Below are 14,279 nucleotides of genomic sequence, written 5' to 3'. Positions count from 1 at the left end.
TACCCTTATGACTCATTATCCTTTGAAAATGCTACCTAACCACCACAGTTTGAGTAGCTGACTTGGTCAAGTGTTGCAAAAAGGCTTAGGTTAACCTTGGCTTCATTACTTTGCCAGTTCTCCATGGACTGAGGGTCTGTAAGACAAGGGCCAAGAGTATTTTCAGGTGGTTATTTTAGTTTAGAGCAGCTGTATGTGAAATATGGCAGAATTGTTAATCCCTGAGTGTGGCCTCTTGTTTTATTAACTAAAGTTACAGTTAACTGTTTGCATGAGACTTTGTGTTTCAAGAATGTAACATATATTATAATCAGTTTAAATTAATGTATTCTTGGGATGGGAATGCAAGACTACAAAGTTTATTATTTAACTAGATGACAAAGTCAGATTTTTGAACATTTCTATAAGACCCTAAGAAATTATTCTCAAATTTTTGTTGAAAAGATTAAGGTAGCTAGTGTTCATTATTAGGAAAGTAAAAAGTATAAGTGGAAAGTACATTCAAGATTAATTTGGTACACTGTACTGGGTGCAACTTGGGTTGTGTACAGTTGGAAATTGAGCCTTTTCCTGTAAAGCTAATTTTTTGCAGATTTTTTTACAAGGAAAAAGAAGCCGTAAATGCAAAAATACTGAAAGATGTAAAGTTTCCTATGGTGCTGGATGTATTTGAGCTATGTACAGAAGATTTACAGAAGAGGCTGTTACCTAATAGAGAAAAGTATAAGGTAAGTTTTATGTTCTCAGTATTGAAAGATGTATTCCTTTTTCTTGAGTAGCATCTCTCCGTTACCTCTTGCCTGAAATCGTGCAAACTTTAAACACATTCTAAGAATAAAATGGTTGATGAATTTGTCAAGTTCCCAGAAAGTTTTAAAGTAAAATGTGATTAGTATCACTGTGTATTGTATTTACACAAAGTTTCAACTTCATCAAATGATTTACAAATGCTCAAGTTGTACTTATACAATATACAAACCCTCAGTCCTTTATAATAGGAATTGGAATATGCTTACGGCGAACTCTGCTGTTAAAGCTCTTGAACAAGGTGGTTAAGCAATAACTACCATTTAGATGTGTTTTCATGAGCTCTTGCTGACTGTAGTTAATCATGATTTTCCCAGTGGGATCATTCTTTTATTGTTTTAATATGTTTTGAATATATGTACTGTGTTTGATATTTATAATTAATATACAAACCCCCTTTGTGTCTAAGGGGGCAGCAGCAAGGGTGTTTACACAACCCCTTTCACCTTCTCTCGGCCTTTGATGTTAAGGGTAAGATAGTATATTTGTTATTGATTTGACATTCACTCTTACACACTGGAAGAATTTTCCAGGGGGAAACTCTGGAGACTTGCCCTCAATTTTTCTCTCCCAGTGTTCTTCCTTGTCCTTTGCCTTCACTTGCTTGTTGGGCAAGGAATGTGTTGCAGGTGTGTGGTCTTTATGTTTGGGGATTTCCTCTCATTTCAGAGGACAGTGACCTTCGGTTTAAGAGAAGTCTCCTTATTTATTAATCATGTATTCTGTTTTCTGAGCTATAGTAGATCACAGCATTAGATGGTCGGATATCTCTGTGGTTATCCTAACCCACGGGATTGTACTTTTGACACGATAGCATGTTGTTACATTGACCCTTGCTGCCCTGTGGTTATTGCCTCTACTTCTGATTATGTCTGAGATTACTTCTGATGATGTCTGGTCTCATCATGTAGAAGTCTTGCAGAAGGACATCATCCTCCCACCCTTCCTTCCTCTTCTGAAGCTCGAGGAGGCTCCAGAATCTGGACTGGCCTCCTCCAGCCAAGAAGAGGAAGTTTGCTTCTTCTCCCTTTAGAAGTCCTCTTGCGAGCTCTTTTCAACTTTAAACAGGTGCTATGTTGGATGCTCATTCAAGAGTTGTTCTGAGTGCTCGTGTCTCTTGATTTACGAGCATCCAGAACTGTTGATGGAGAGACTATCTCACCATCCCAGTTCAGGCACAGGGCAAAAGAAGGGGCGAAGCATTCGCATGTCTCGCTCCTTCCTGCCAGCACATCTGATAGCAGTCCTTGAGTGCTGATGGTCGGTTCTTGGTAGGTTCCCACCTGGTGTTCGATTCTGAGAATACGTACACTTGGAGAAGCCGAGAAACCCATGGAGGCATTGGGTTCTCTCATTCACTTTTCCCGACCTTCAGGTTTGCGAACCGTCTTGCTTGCCCTGGGGCTTGTGTTTTTGGAGCCGTGGGAGTGCAGGCTTTGGCTTGCATTCTCATCACCAGTCTAGAGGTTCACTTCTAGACAGGTGTTGTGTCTGATGCTCATTTGCGAGCTGTGAGTGTGCAGGCTTTGGCTTGCGTTCCCATCACCAGTCTAGAGGTTCACTTCTAGACAAGTGCTGTGTCAAATGCTCATTTGCGAGCTGTCTCGAGTCTTATGTTTATTGATTCACGAGCATCCAGAACTGTTGATGGAGAGACATCTCACTGTTCCTGTTCAGGCACAGGATGAGAGAAGGGGCAAATCATTCACGTGCCTCATCCCTTCCTACCAGCATGGTTGCATGTACTCCCTGAGTTCTCGCCAGTACTTGGTAAATTCCCACTTGGTGTTCTGGTTCTGAGGATTTGAACACCTGGAATTATTGTTCCTCTTCATGGCTCTTTCTGCCCTTAGGGTGGATTCCAATTCGCAGTCTCATGTGGGGTCTCGCGTGTTGGGAGCCTTGAGTGTGTACGGTGTTGAATTGCACTCTTGATCCCGTTCTTAAATGCTTGCATATAAGACTGGTGCTATGCCTGTTCCTCCTTGGCTTCTACAGAAGTCGAGGAGGGCTCTCTCCTGATGATTATCTTACGAGAGTCAGGAGTTTTGCTGAGCGCTTGAATTCCTTGAATTTCTGGCGCTTGCGAAGTGCATGGTTTTCTGTGATTTCCAAACACTCGGGCAAGACAGGCATTTCCGATGATTGTTATCACAAGAGTCAGGAGTCTAATCAAGTGCTTGATTTCCTGGGAATTCCAGGTGCTCTTCAAGTGGTTAGTTCCATCTGTTTCCGAGCACTTGGGCGAGACAAGGCTCTAGATTGCTATTACAAGACTTGGGAGTCCCGCCAAGCGCCTGGATTCCTTGGAATTGTTGGGGCTCGCTAATATGTGGTTTCTTACGATTTCTGAACACTCAGGTGGGACAAGTTTTCCTAATGATCATTCGTGAGAATCGGGAATCTTGCCAAGTGCGTTAATTTGTCAGGAATTCTGGCATTCGGCGAGCACGTGCTATCATGAGTCTGTGGAAGCAAGACAAACCGCTGATCGCTGAGCACATGATTTCGTCAGGAATTCTGGCGATTACCGAGCGCTCACTATCATAAGTGCTCGGATGGCAAGAGGAGCCTCTAGCACTACAGGAGAGTCTGCTCTTCAGTCTGGTTTGGGTTTATGCAGAGCATGGAACTGCATCTCAACACCTTGGTGCATAGTCAAGTCCCATCCTTGTATTTTGGACCTTTGGGTCTGAACTTGTAAGAAGCAGATGCAGAATCCCTTTTTATTCTTCTTCTTGAAGCTTCAGCCTCGAAGGAGAATAGCAAAGTTGGGAGGAAATGGTAATTCTTTGCTGACAATTACCACTCATAATTACATGATTGTGATCTGCTCAGCTCACTTGACTTGGCTCTGTTGAGCAAACTCTTTGCTCTTGATCAGATATGTACTTGAATTCTACAGGGAGGTGTCATTGTCTTCATCCTCATCATTGTTGTCTTCTGCCATCTTCTCCCCTTCTTCTTCACTTGGTCAGTCTAAGAAGGTAGCCTCTCCTCCCCTAAGAAGGGACTTCGAAGGGTCTGCCTCCTTTCACAGAGGAAGCAGTTGGATCCCCTGTAGGCTATCCTCGGGGCTAGAATCAGTTACGCTTACCCCTGGGTATAGTGTTTCAGGGAGCAGACTTCGGTTCGTGCTCCTACCTCTTAAGTCTAGGGATTCTGGCTCTAGAACTAATATTGCGTTGGGGAGAGCTCGTTCACGAGACGCTGAATGTACAAGCCTTTATGGGTGATTGTACACCCAAATTCAGTGCCAGAAAAACTCCTCACTGTCCCATTCTGGTGCAGGATAGGAGAAGGGTGTCAGGCATTCAGCGACTCACCTCTGCTTGTCATTACTAGCTTTAGTGTGCTACAAGTTCTTTAGATGTCTATCTTTCAAGGCAGGACTTCACAAGAGTTGGAGAGGAGGTTCCCTGTGCAATTCTCTTCGTGTGAGGTTTCGGCTTCAGAGAAGAGAGATACTTGGAAAGACATTGAATGTTCTCGCCAACCAATGATGCACACAACTCTTACTAGTGTCTGCGAGAACGAACCAATTGGTGGAAGAGAATGCTCCTTTTGGCGAGTGAGAACCTGTGCTCACCCTTCTAAAAGCATTTTTGGCTAGGGTGAATAGATTTTTTAAGTCTGCTCAGTACCATCATCACTGCAAGTTGATGATCGCGCACATTATCTCCCCCTCCTGCTGGTTCTGTCAGAAGGGCGGGCAAGAACATTCAATCTTCTTCTCTTGTTCCTTCTATTTCCTGGGTTTCACTAGGATGGGCAAGGGAATAAGAGGAACTCTACGGAGCCTCCTCCCCAAAGAACTGTACTAAGCTTTCTCCCCAGAGTTTGGCTGCAAGGGCCTATGTTCCTGGTTTGGTCTTAGGATCTCACCGGACATACGCTCAAGCTGTTCAGGATGGATATTACTAAGAAGTGTCAAACTTCCACCTCCAGTGTTCCTATTTTGGGAACAACCAGTTTGGCATGAACTAGTTGTTTTCGATGTCCTTTCCTAGATCACATTATATTAGGAAAGTAAGTAGTACATCACTGTCCTTCTTTAGAAATGTATCTTTCGAAGAGGTCTCCTAATGTACTTGGTGGTCATCAGAGTCATTATTCTTAAAACACTACTGCCTTGAGCTGGAACAAATTTGACTGCACCATGTATAAGTAGGTGGTATGGTTAGTCCTGACCCCATAGGTGCTATAGTGGAAACCCAGGGGGTCTTCCTAACACGTGGGTATCCTGACTATCGCAGGGGGAGGTACGTGAAGACTGCAACCATACCCAGCATGCGTAGGTAAGTCACTATAGAACTTTACACTAAAAACATCTTGCTTAGTTTCGTGTTCTTTTTACCAAAACTAGTGGCTTGACCTTGGACCAGAGGTGATTTAGTTTTAATTTTGAGATGGATGAGTAAAAAATTTGGGAGCTTAATGTTTTTGTCACTTGTCAATTTCTTTGTAATGCTCCTTTAAGGATGAAATAGCAACTACACTATTAAAAAAAAGGTTTTGACATAGGAAAAACCTATTTTTGGTAGTGGCTGTTGAGTCCTCAAAACCCTCCTCCTTCTCTGACAAAGATCCATGCGTTGACCAATAGAGTATGTATTGGTTCTTGGCTTTTAATCGGCCCGATCATAAAACAAGGTGGCTGATACTCCTGTGCAATAGTCACTACTTCTCCATTATACTCTATCACATGTCATAGTGTTTATCATTATGACATAACACCCGGCTACAAGACCAGGTGAAAAGATTTTTCTTTATTAGTCTAGTCACCATAGGGTGCTGGCACACACCATGGAGGGTAACTCAACAGTGACTACCAAAAATAGGTTTTTCCTACAGCAAAACCTGTTTTTTCTGTGTATTCCACTAGAAAAGTTGTTTTTGCCTAGATTTGCACTTACTGAAAGGTCAGACAATGTTATCTTCTGTTGACCAGGCAGTGTCTAGTAGTTGTATCCTCCAGTAGGTTTGTCACCCCATTGGTGGAGGAATTCATTTTTTACAAAATCTAAGTCTTTTACCCTCTAAGTTTGATGCAGAAGTAATTTGTGTCGCAGTGTGTACTGCTGCATCAAAATCTCCCATTATTATGCAGTTTTTTGTTTTATTTCTTGTCCTAGTGTAATGTCCTTATGCTTATAATCTCGGTTTGGTAGAAGTGAACACTTTTGCAGTTCAGGTTAAGGCGAGAAGGGATTATCTTTTGGTAGAGTCTTGTTTTATATCTTTCAGGGATAACTGCAGACCTCAGGTTCTAGTAGATGGACAGCTGCAACCTCCTAGCATGAATAGACTTGGGACCAGTACCTTACATGGTGGAGATGGTGAAGGGGAGTTGTGATTCTTATTTGGTTATCCCCCACTAGTTTAATCTCCTAATTATAGCTATTCCTTTGTTGTCTTCAGCAGAAGTTTCTCATAATTCTCTCTCTTTTTAGAGAATGAATGGACCGGGTGGTAATTCACTGGGATTTTACCTCTCTTCCTTAGTTCATGTCTGTATAATATGCTAACATAAGAAATTTTTTTATTTGCATATTCCACAGGTTAAAGGTGAGAGAATTGGTTTGTTAGTGTTTGCACTTTTGTGTCTATTTTACAGTCTTAAAAAATAACAGATGACACTAAAGAATCAGGACCCATTCTTTTGCTCTGGAAAAAAGTACAATCTTGCAGAAAAGGTGATAGTGACCAGGAAAGGCCAAATACATTAGAACCTGGGACCTTGACCTTGACGCTAATCCGTTCCAGAAGAAGTGTCGAGATGCATTGTGGTTGAAATCTGAATTATTATTTTCCTTGAGTAATAACTGAAAAGGTATCCATTCATGACCACCACTTACTACCCTACCCTTGCCTTTTTATACAAAATATTACAATTAAAAAAGTTCAGTGTAAAATAAAATTGTATTAGACAATGTTTTTTTTTTTCAATGTGTACTGTATAAAAAAACTGCCCTTCATCCAATATAGTCATATTAACGTTGCTTGACCGAATGCCATAGGCTAGGCTTGTTATAGTATTGACTGTAATGGGTAGGCACAGAACTTGTTGCTAACAATAAAATATTGAAAAACAATCATTTAGTAAATTAATAAAATATTAAAAATAAGATGCTCAATCAGTCACGCAAATGCCTCTTTCATACTTTTCAGTAATCTCCTCTTCACAAATGCCTCTTTCATACTTTTCAGTAATCTCCTCTTAAATTCAAATGTAGTTCTTACTGTTTTCCTCTTCTGCTTGTCTGCAATGGCTGGCTGTCTTGGGATACATGATTGAATGAAAATACAGTACAGAAATTCACAAAAACAAAGGAAATATTCCTGTAAAGTTTGTACTTGCTTAAGCAATAGCAGCAGAGCGAGCTAGCTTTAAACAGCAACTCCAACTGCCGGCGACTGACCAAAACACATTTGTTTACAAAATTCATAAGGTTCATTGGATCAGATTCCAGTTTTTTGTTCGAACTCTGATGCACAATTTACTTGAAATTTTGCATTGAAATCCGATTATGTCTGATAAGTTCCAAATATATTCTAATGATTGTCTAGTTACTGAATGTCCCATTTATAGGATTGAACTGAATATAGAATTTAGGCCAAAGGCCAAACACTGGGACCTATTAGGTCATTCAGTGCTGAAATGGAAATTGACAGTGAGTTTGAAAGGTGTGACAGGAGGAAAACATCACAGTTGCACTATTTATCTGTTGTGGGAAGAGGGTGAAAAGTAAGATGGAAGAAAGAGAATATGAAAGGCAGTACAGTAAAAGGGACAAAAGGGGTTGCTGATAAGCCTGAAGGCATGCTGCAAAGAACCTTGAGTAATGCCTACCACCGCAATGTGGTGCGCTGATGGCACCATCCCCTTATGGGGCTCCATTTATAGGGAATGTAGACATACTTTTTTAAAATTTTTAACTGGGACGATGATGATGATATAGAACATTTTAGTAATTAATTTTACAGACTTCTGTGTGTATACAGATATAACCTTCACTTTGGACTTCTCTCAAGTTAACCATTGGTAAAACAGTGGTTAAAACATATAGTATAACATTTTTTTGGGTATTTACTTGTCTTCTTTAATTCTATTATTTTTTGCAATAGTATATATTCCTAGAAGTGTTATCAGAAATGTCATAACTATAGTATTGTAGGTATACAATTTTTTAATCAGTTTTTTGTCTCATTCCTCTTTTTAGGATATGGAAGAGCGAGAAATAGAGGAGGAGCGTGCCATGAAAAGAGGAAAACCTGGTGCTGTGATAAGTAAACCAAAAACACGATCATTGCCATTTTCCTTTGAAGACGGTAAATAATACTATAGTTGGATTCCTATTTGATATTCAAGAATAGTTTTAGTGATGCCTGAATTTTCAAAGTTGTAGGAATAGTAGTATATTGTGCACTAAAGAATTCTAAAAATATCCTTATGAATGATACCAGAATATTTAGATATGTAGTTTTGTTACTTGGAAGATGGGAAACATTTACATTGAAAAAAATACATTTATACTAACAGCATTTCAACCCACATTTTAGGTGTGGTTAATTTTCACCTTGTTATATTTGTCATTTTAGCTTTTCAGTACAGAAAGAATATCAAATCCTATTGAGTTAATTTTTTTGGCAGCAATTACGATTGTATATTCATGTAGACTGTATAGTTAAGTAAGAAAGAAGAGTAAAGAAAGAAAAGAAAAAGGATCAAGAATAATAATATATGGATTTTAGGAGAGAATGCAATAAAGCATCCTCCTACAAAGGTGGTCAGAGAAAAGAAGTGGATGTAGCTCACACTGTAAACAATGTAACGTAACAAGAAACAAAGACTTGAATGTAATGGCTTGAAAACCTCTTAAGGTCACACTGGATTAAGTTCAATTGAATAATGATTATCCATTTGCAGATTTGGGTAGTAACAACAGTGGATTTTACCAGCTCCAAGCTGTGTTGACACATCAAGGTAGATCATCATCTTCAGGTCATTATGTCAGCTGGATACGGTGGAAGGGCAAAGAATGGCTGAAGTGTGATGACGACGAAGTTACTCCTGTTACTGAAGAAGAAATTTTGAAGCTCTCTGGGGGAGGTTTGTTTGTTTGTTTGTTTTTTTGTACGAATTCATTATTTTTTTCATTCATAAATACTATTTATAGTTAAGATCATAGGTTATTACTGGATGTGCATTCATCTGCAGTTAATACATTTACTATATCTAGAGTGGTAAAGTGCATTGCACAAGTCTCTCACATGTGAGTGTAGGTGGTGCAATATTAAGATACTCGCAAGTGTATGATATAAATACCTACTCTGTAGTTTGGTATTCCAGCTCTCTAGCTTGAAGTTTGTCATTGCTTTTCCTGTTCCTAAACATTCTATCTTGATTTGGACTTATCTTCTCTGTCAGTTTTCATTCTGATTAATGTGAGCCAGTCCTCTAATTTGGGTGTTGACCCGAGTCATGTATTGTGTGAATATATTAGGTTTTCGATTTGTGTGTGAACATAGTTGTTCATACACAAAAAAACTTTTGGTCTTAACATAAGGGAGAAGTTCTCTAGTGTTGCTGGAGTCCGGATAAACAAAGAAATTGGTGACAGCCCAAGGACGACGACAAGGCAGCAATTAGGAGCTGTCCCCTACAACCCTTCTCCGGAGGATAGAGTCAGTTTTTCTCTGACCACCTTTGTAGGAGGACGCTTTATTGCATTCTCTACTAAAATCCTGTTTGTTTTCACTGCCTAGTCCACATTTACATTTGGATTATGCCAATTTCTTTTTGTTTTATGTGTTGTGTTTTTGCGTGTTCCTATGCAACCCCACAACTCTCCTAAGCCAGTCAAACTCTAGAGAAAATGTCCTGGTTATGACAACAATCCTTGTTCCCTGTCTTCCTTTGCAAAAGACACTCATTGCTTTTTGTAGATGTAGAGCTAGAAAGTAACCTCTTGCCCTGAATGTGTTTGAATGGCGGCTTGAGCAGTCGAAGAGTTTTGATAAGAAAAGGTCATAAATGCTTTTATGCCATAACTTACATTGGACGAATTACAACAGAGAAAACTCGACCTAGATGTTATTCAGTTAGGCATAGGTATCCTTAAACCAGGTTAAGGCAAAGGGCACTTCCTTTGCCTCCATCTTGGGAAGGGTTTTACGCCTCGATGGCGGCTTTCATGTCTAATTCTAGTTTTTCCTCTGGCTTATCAAAATCTCATGCTACTGCTTCTTCCCACAAAGATTTTACTCCCTCTCATTCTTCTAATGCTTTGGCCTTGGAAGATTCAATTGGGGGGGTATAGAATTTGTAATTGATTTGGATACCCCTGCTCTTATGGCACCTCCCCACACTGGAAGGGTAGAGGCTTGACAGTTTCCCAGTCTTCTGTCCCTGCTGTGATGTCATCTCATTTCACTTCTGCCTGAGCTTCCATTGTGTTAGCCTCCTCCCAGCTGTCTTTCAACACTCATAGCTCCCAGCTCCAGGACTTAATCTGTGTTACCATCAGCTACACCTACTGCTCCTGACTCCCTTAGCCTATCATTTCGTGATAGAGTCAAAGGTATTTTATGAAGTTCGATCAATCATAGGTTAATGTATCCAAGAGACATCTTCACCTTTGTCATCCTCCTCTTGTCTTTATCTTTGGTGCCCGTCGAACATTGCAGGAAAAGACTTCTTTGTCCCTCTTTGTAAGAAGATTCGCGGATTTTCCCTGGGATCTCGTCATTCGTCTCCATTGGCTGCAGCTTGATCATCTAAGCACATACATGTTAGTCCACAGTTTGTGCTACCACTGCGCCTCTTCCAGCTGACATTGTTTCAACTGTAGACTACAGTTTGAGCTTCCAATCAAAAGACCTCTCCTCCCCATACTGCTCCAGCTACGAGTGCTTTGAGAGTGTAGTTAAGACAACAAGGCTCCCCTCAAGAGGTCTCCATCTTATGTTCAGGTAGATTATGCAACTTCCCTGGTTCTGCTTCCCCTAAGGAGTCTCATGTGTAGCGTTCTTGTTCACATGGACGTGATCTTGAGGCATTAAGAAGAGTCGCTCTCATGGACGTGATCGTCCTACACGTTACTCTTTGAGAATTTACGTCTTACATTCTCTAAGACTGACCAGCATTCCCATTCATGTTTCTGTGACAGACATACACACTTTCATTCACACGTGCATGGCCAGTCTTTACATTGCAGGAGTTCTTAATGGCATTGTAACCCGTCATGACATTCGTCGTTCCATCGCAATTCTCGTTCCTGTTCCCACGAACGTGAAATAAATTAAGACAATGTTCCGTCTATGTCTCCCAAGACAGTCTTAGGCCTTGAAAGATCATATGCTCCAGTTGTTATAACCAGGATGTTCTAGAAGCAGAGGATGCTGAGGTAAATTTGTGGTTGCAATGGACTGACTCAAAGAGGCGGTGGCATCCACTTCCAAATTATCTTTTGGTATCAACTGTGCTAGGCCTCAATAAGGGAGCAAGGACTTACTAGCATTGCCTTGCTCCAAGCTTGGAAGGGAAATTCTCAAGCAAGTCAATTCCATATCTCAGGAAAGGATAACTCTTACAATCCAATAGATCACTCAAATTTCTACCTCCACCATTGCTGCGGCATAAATGCTTTCATGCCACTATGTACATTGGATGAATTACAGCAGAGACAACTTGGCCCAGACATTGCTGAGTTAGGCATAGGTATCCTTAAACCAGGTTAAGGCACAGCAACTGTGGAAGTGTCTGTTTCATCAGTCTATTAGTGATATGGCTGCATTTCCAGACAGCACAGCCTTTCTAAGATTATTACAATCTGGAGGTAAAACCATCATGCAAAAGGCTCATTTAATGGCTAATATGTGGGCCAACTGGTAGCTTAAGAGAGGAGTCTGCCCTTTCTGAATTTTTGAAGTTCATCTGTACAGACTTACTTCCATGCTTCTCTTTCCAAGAGACCAGCTAGACTCTGCGATAGATAGCCGTTGAAGTGACAGTAATAATAATAAATTTTATTTCAGCTCAAGGCCATGTAGTATATGAAAGTACATGTACTAAGTATAGACAATAACTTACAAAATATAGATACATGAGATAACATGATAAAAATGATAAATTGGCAATATTCGCAGTTGCTGAAGAAATATAAATGATAGTATTAATAATAATGGCAATGACAGCAATAATATTGAGAACAGTAGTAAAAAAATAATAAGATTTCATATAATTAAATTCTAGCTAGGGACCTTAGGTTGTTATAGTAGTCAGGTCCAGAAGGCTATATACTAAAATTGAAAGTAGCAAAACTCTATACCGGTAACATTCATCTTTCCCACAATTTAGATCTTTGTGCCTCACTGCTTAGGATGCCATGTATAAGCAAATTGCTGCCGTTTCTCAGTCAGGTAATCAGACTGGGCATTGTTCACCTTACAATGATTTTTAAATTATCCAGGCAGCAGGCAGTTTTCTGTGAACATCTGTGTGGCAGAGTGGTAGTGAGGAATGTTTGTTAGCCATCTCAGAATGTCATTATGAACAACAGTGATATGTCTCGTGGTCTCTCGTCCAAAGGGAACACCCGTTTTTACTATAGCAGTACGAGTGGAAGAGCAGCCCTTTCATGTCTTAGTGACAGAAGGCAAACTTCCTTGCACTCACTTTGCGAGTTGCGCATAGTTTATAATGCCTCTGTTCCATGTCTGCCATATCTTTTAGGTCGTCCGTGATAATGTGACCCAAATACGGAAATTCATGCACTAATTCCAGCCAATGATTTCCGAGGAAAATTTGTGGTTCTGCAAAATGCTTCAGCGATCTCGGTAGCAGTGACATGCACTGGGTTTTGGTTCTGTTATACAGGTTATCAAATTCCTCTATATTGGCGGCAGATGTGTTGACGAGTCAGTGGAGACCTTGCAATGATGGGGAAATCAGAACCATATCATTGGCGTAACAGAGAAGTTGTTTATCGTTGTTTCGTTGGCAGTGGACTAGCAATCCAAACTAAGACCTCAAGCTTCCTCCTACTAGTTGCCACAGAAGACTCAAGTTACAACTTAACTTAAGAAACCTCAGCAGTGACCCCCATTCTTCCAGACCTGGAAGAGGAGATAGAGGTAGGGCCATCGGAGAAAGATGATAGGAAGGGCGCCTCTCCCCTCTCAACTGCCATCGGAGGAGAGGTGCCTGGCGAAGCCATTGGGTAACTTGGCAGCAGTTCAGGGCAGAAACTTGGGTAGTAGATGTCATATGGGTGGGTTATCTTCTACTCTTGGAGTTTCCTCCCCCCACTGTCTGTGTCCCCTTTGCCAAACAACTTCTGCTCTAGGATCAGCAAAACATCTGGCTCTTCAAGGCTAGGTGAAGAAAATGGAGAAGGGAGCTGTGGAGATAGTAAATGTCTAAAAAAAAAAAAAAATTAACTGGACTCTGCCACAGAACTTTTTTCTTATGTTAAGACCGCAGTTTGTTAGATATGAAAAATGCAAACTGATTTGAAAATTGTCATTTTATCTACAAAATTGTTATAAGTTACCTTCCTTGCTCCTCTCATTGAGTATCTTGCCCCCCACTAAGCTTTGAACAGGCATAAACATGCAAAATAAAAGGTTTTATTATATTGGTATTGATATACAAATTTGAGTGTTTATATTATATTTACTTGTGCTTGTCACATTAATATCTGTTCTACAAACAGGTGATTGGCATTGTGCTTACATCTTACTTTATGGACCACGTATACTTGAAGTTGTTGAGGAGGAAGAGGAGAAAGCTGGAGAAGAAGCCAAAATGGAAACAAATTAAGCTCTAGGCTACATAAACAAAAAATGAAATTTTAGTGTAGGTGGAATCCTACATGACTTTTTTCATATGTATGTAGTAATGAAGTGATGTCAGCATTTCATACATCTGGAGATGTTTAGCTTAAGTATATCTAAACGAATCCTATTTTTTCAGTTGCTAATATTGTTTGTGTATAGTAATTTCATTTATTTGGAAAACATTTTGTATTGACCTCAAAGGAGAATTGCCTTTCTAATTCATCGTTTCTCCTTTAAGGGAAAGTGAATGGAATAAAACTTATTTGGCAGTTACTGAAATGTTTTGCATACCCTTTACATTTTGTTAAGGCATTGTGTAAAGTAACTGTGCATCTGTATGTACTCTGGGACTATATACTGTATCTTTAAAAAAAATTCTGAAAAAATTACATTGGAGGCAAATTAAAAGTGGAGAGGCATTTAAAATAGACCATACATTTTGCAAGCAAAATTTTATCAGTAAAGTAGTGACATAAAAATATGAAAAAATTAACACCATTTAGCAAAATACAAAGGCAAAACAATTTGCCCCCTGCAAAATTTGTTACACTAACAAAGTGTGCAAGACCTTTACCAACTGGTGTGAAAAAGGTATGTATTGATTATAAACAAAACCAGAAAAAAAACAA

General features: G+C 39.9%; 1 protein-coding gene across 1 annotated transcript in view; it reads left to right on the top strand.

Moving 5' to 3' along the window:
- LOC135219170 (ubiquitin carboxyl-terminal hydrolase 14-like) overlaps positions 1–13,923 on the top strand; it is a 70,361-nt gene extending 56,438 nt beyond the window's left edge. Inside the window, exons 9-12 of the mRNA XM_064255704.1 lie at positions 593–728; positions 8,031–8,139; positions 8,738–8,920; positions 13,527–13,923. Of these exons, the coding sequence (XP_064111774.1) occupies positions 593–728; positions 8,031–8,139; positions 8,738–8,920; positions 13,527–13,633 (535 nt within the window). The 3' untranslated portion in view covers positions 13,634–13,923. The remainder of the gene's footprint in view (positions 1–592; positions 729–8,030; positions 8,140–8,737; positions 8,921–13,526) is intronic.
- Positions 13,924–14,279: the final 356 nt, after the last annotated feature.

The sequence above is a fragment of the Macrobrachium nipponense genome, chromosome 1 (genome assembly GCF_015104395.2).
Source record: "Macrobrachium nipponense isolate FS-2020 chromosome 1, ASM1510439v2, whole genome shotgun sequence".
Taxonomy (NCBI): domain Eukaryota; kingdom Metazoa; phylum Arthropoda; class Malacostraca; order Decapoda; family Palaemonidae; genus Macrobrachium; species Macrobrachium nipponense.
Note: the sequence above shows the minus strand (reverse complement) of the source record. Positions and strands in the feature narration are given on the sequence as shown.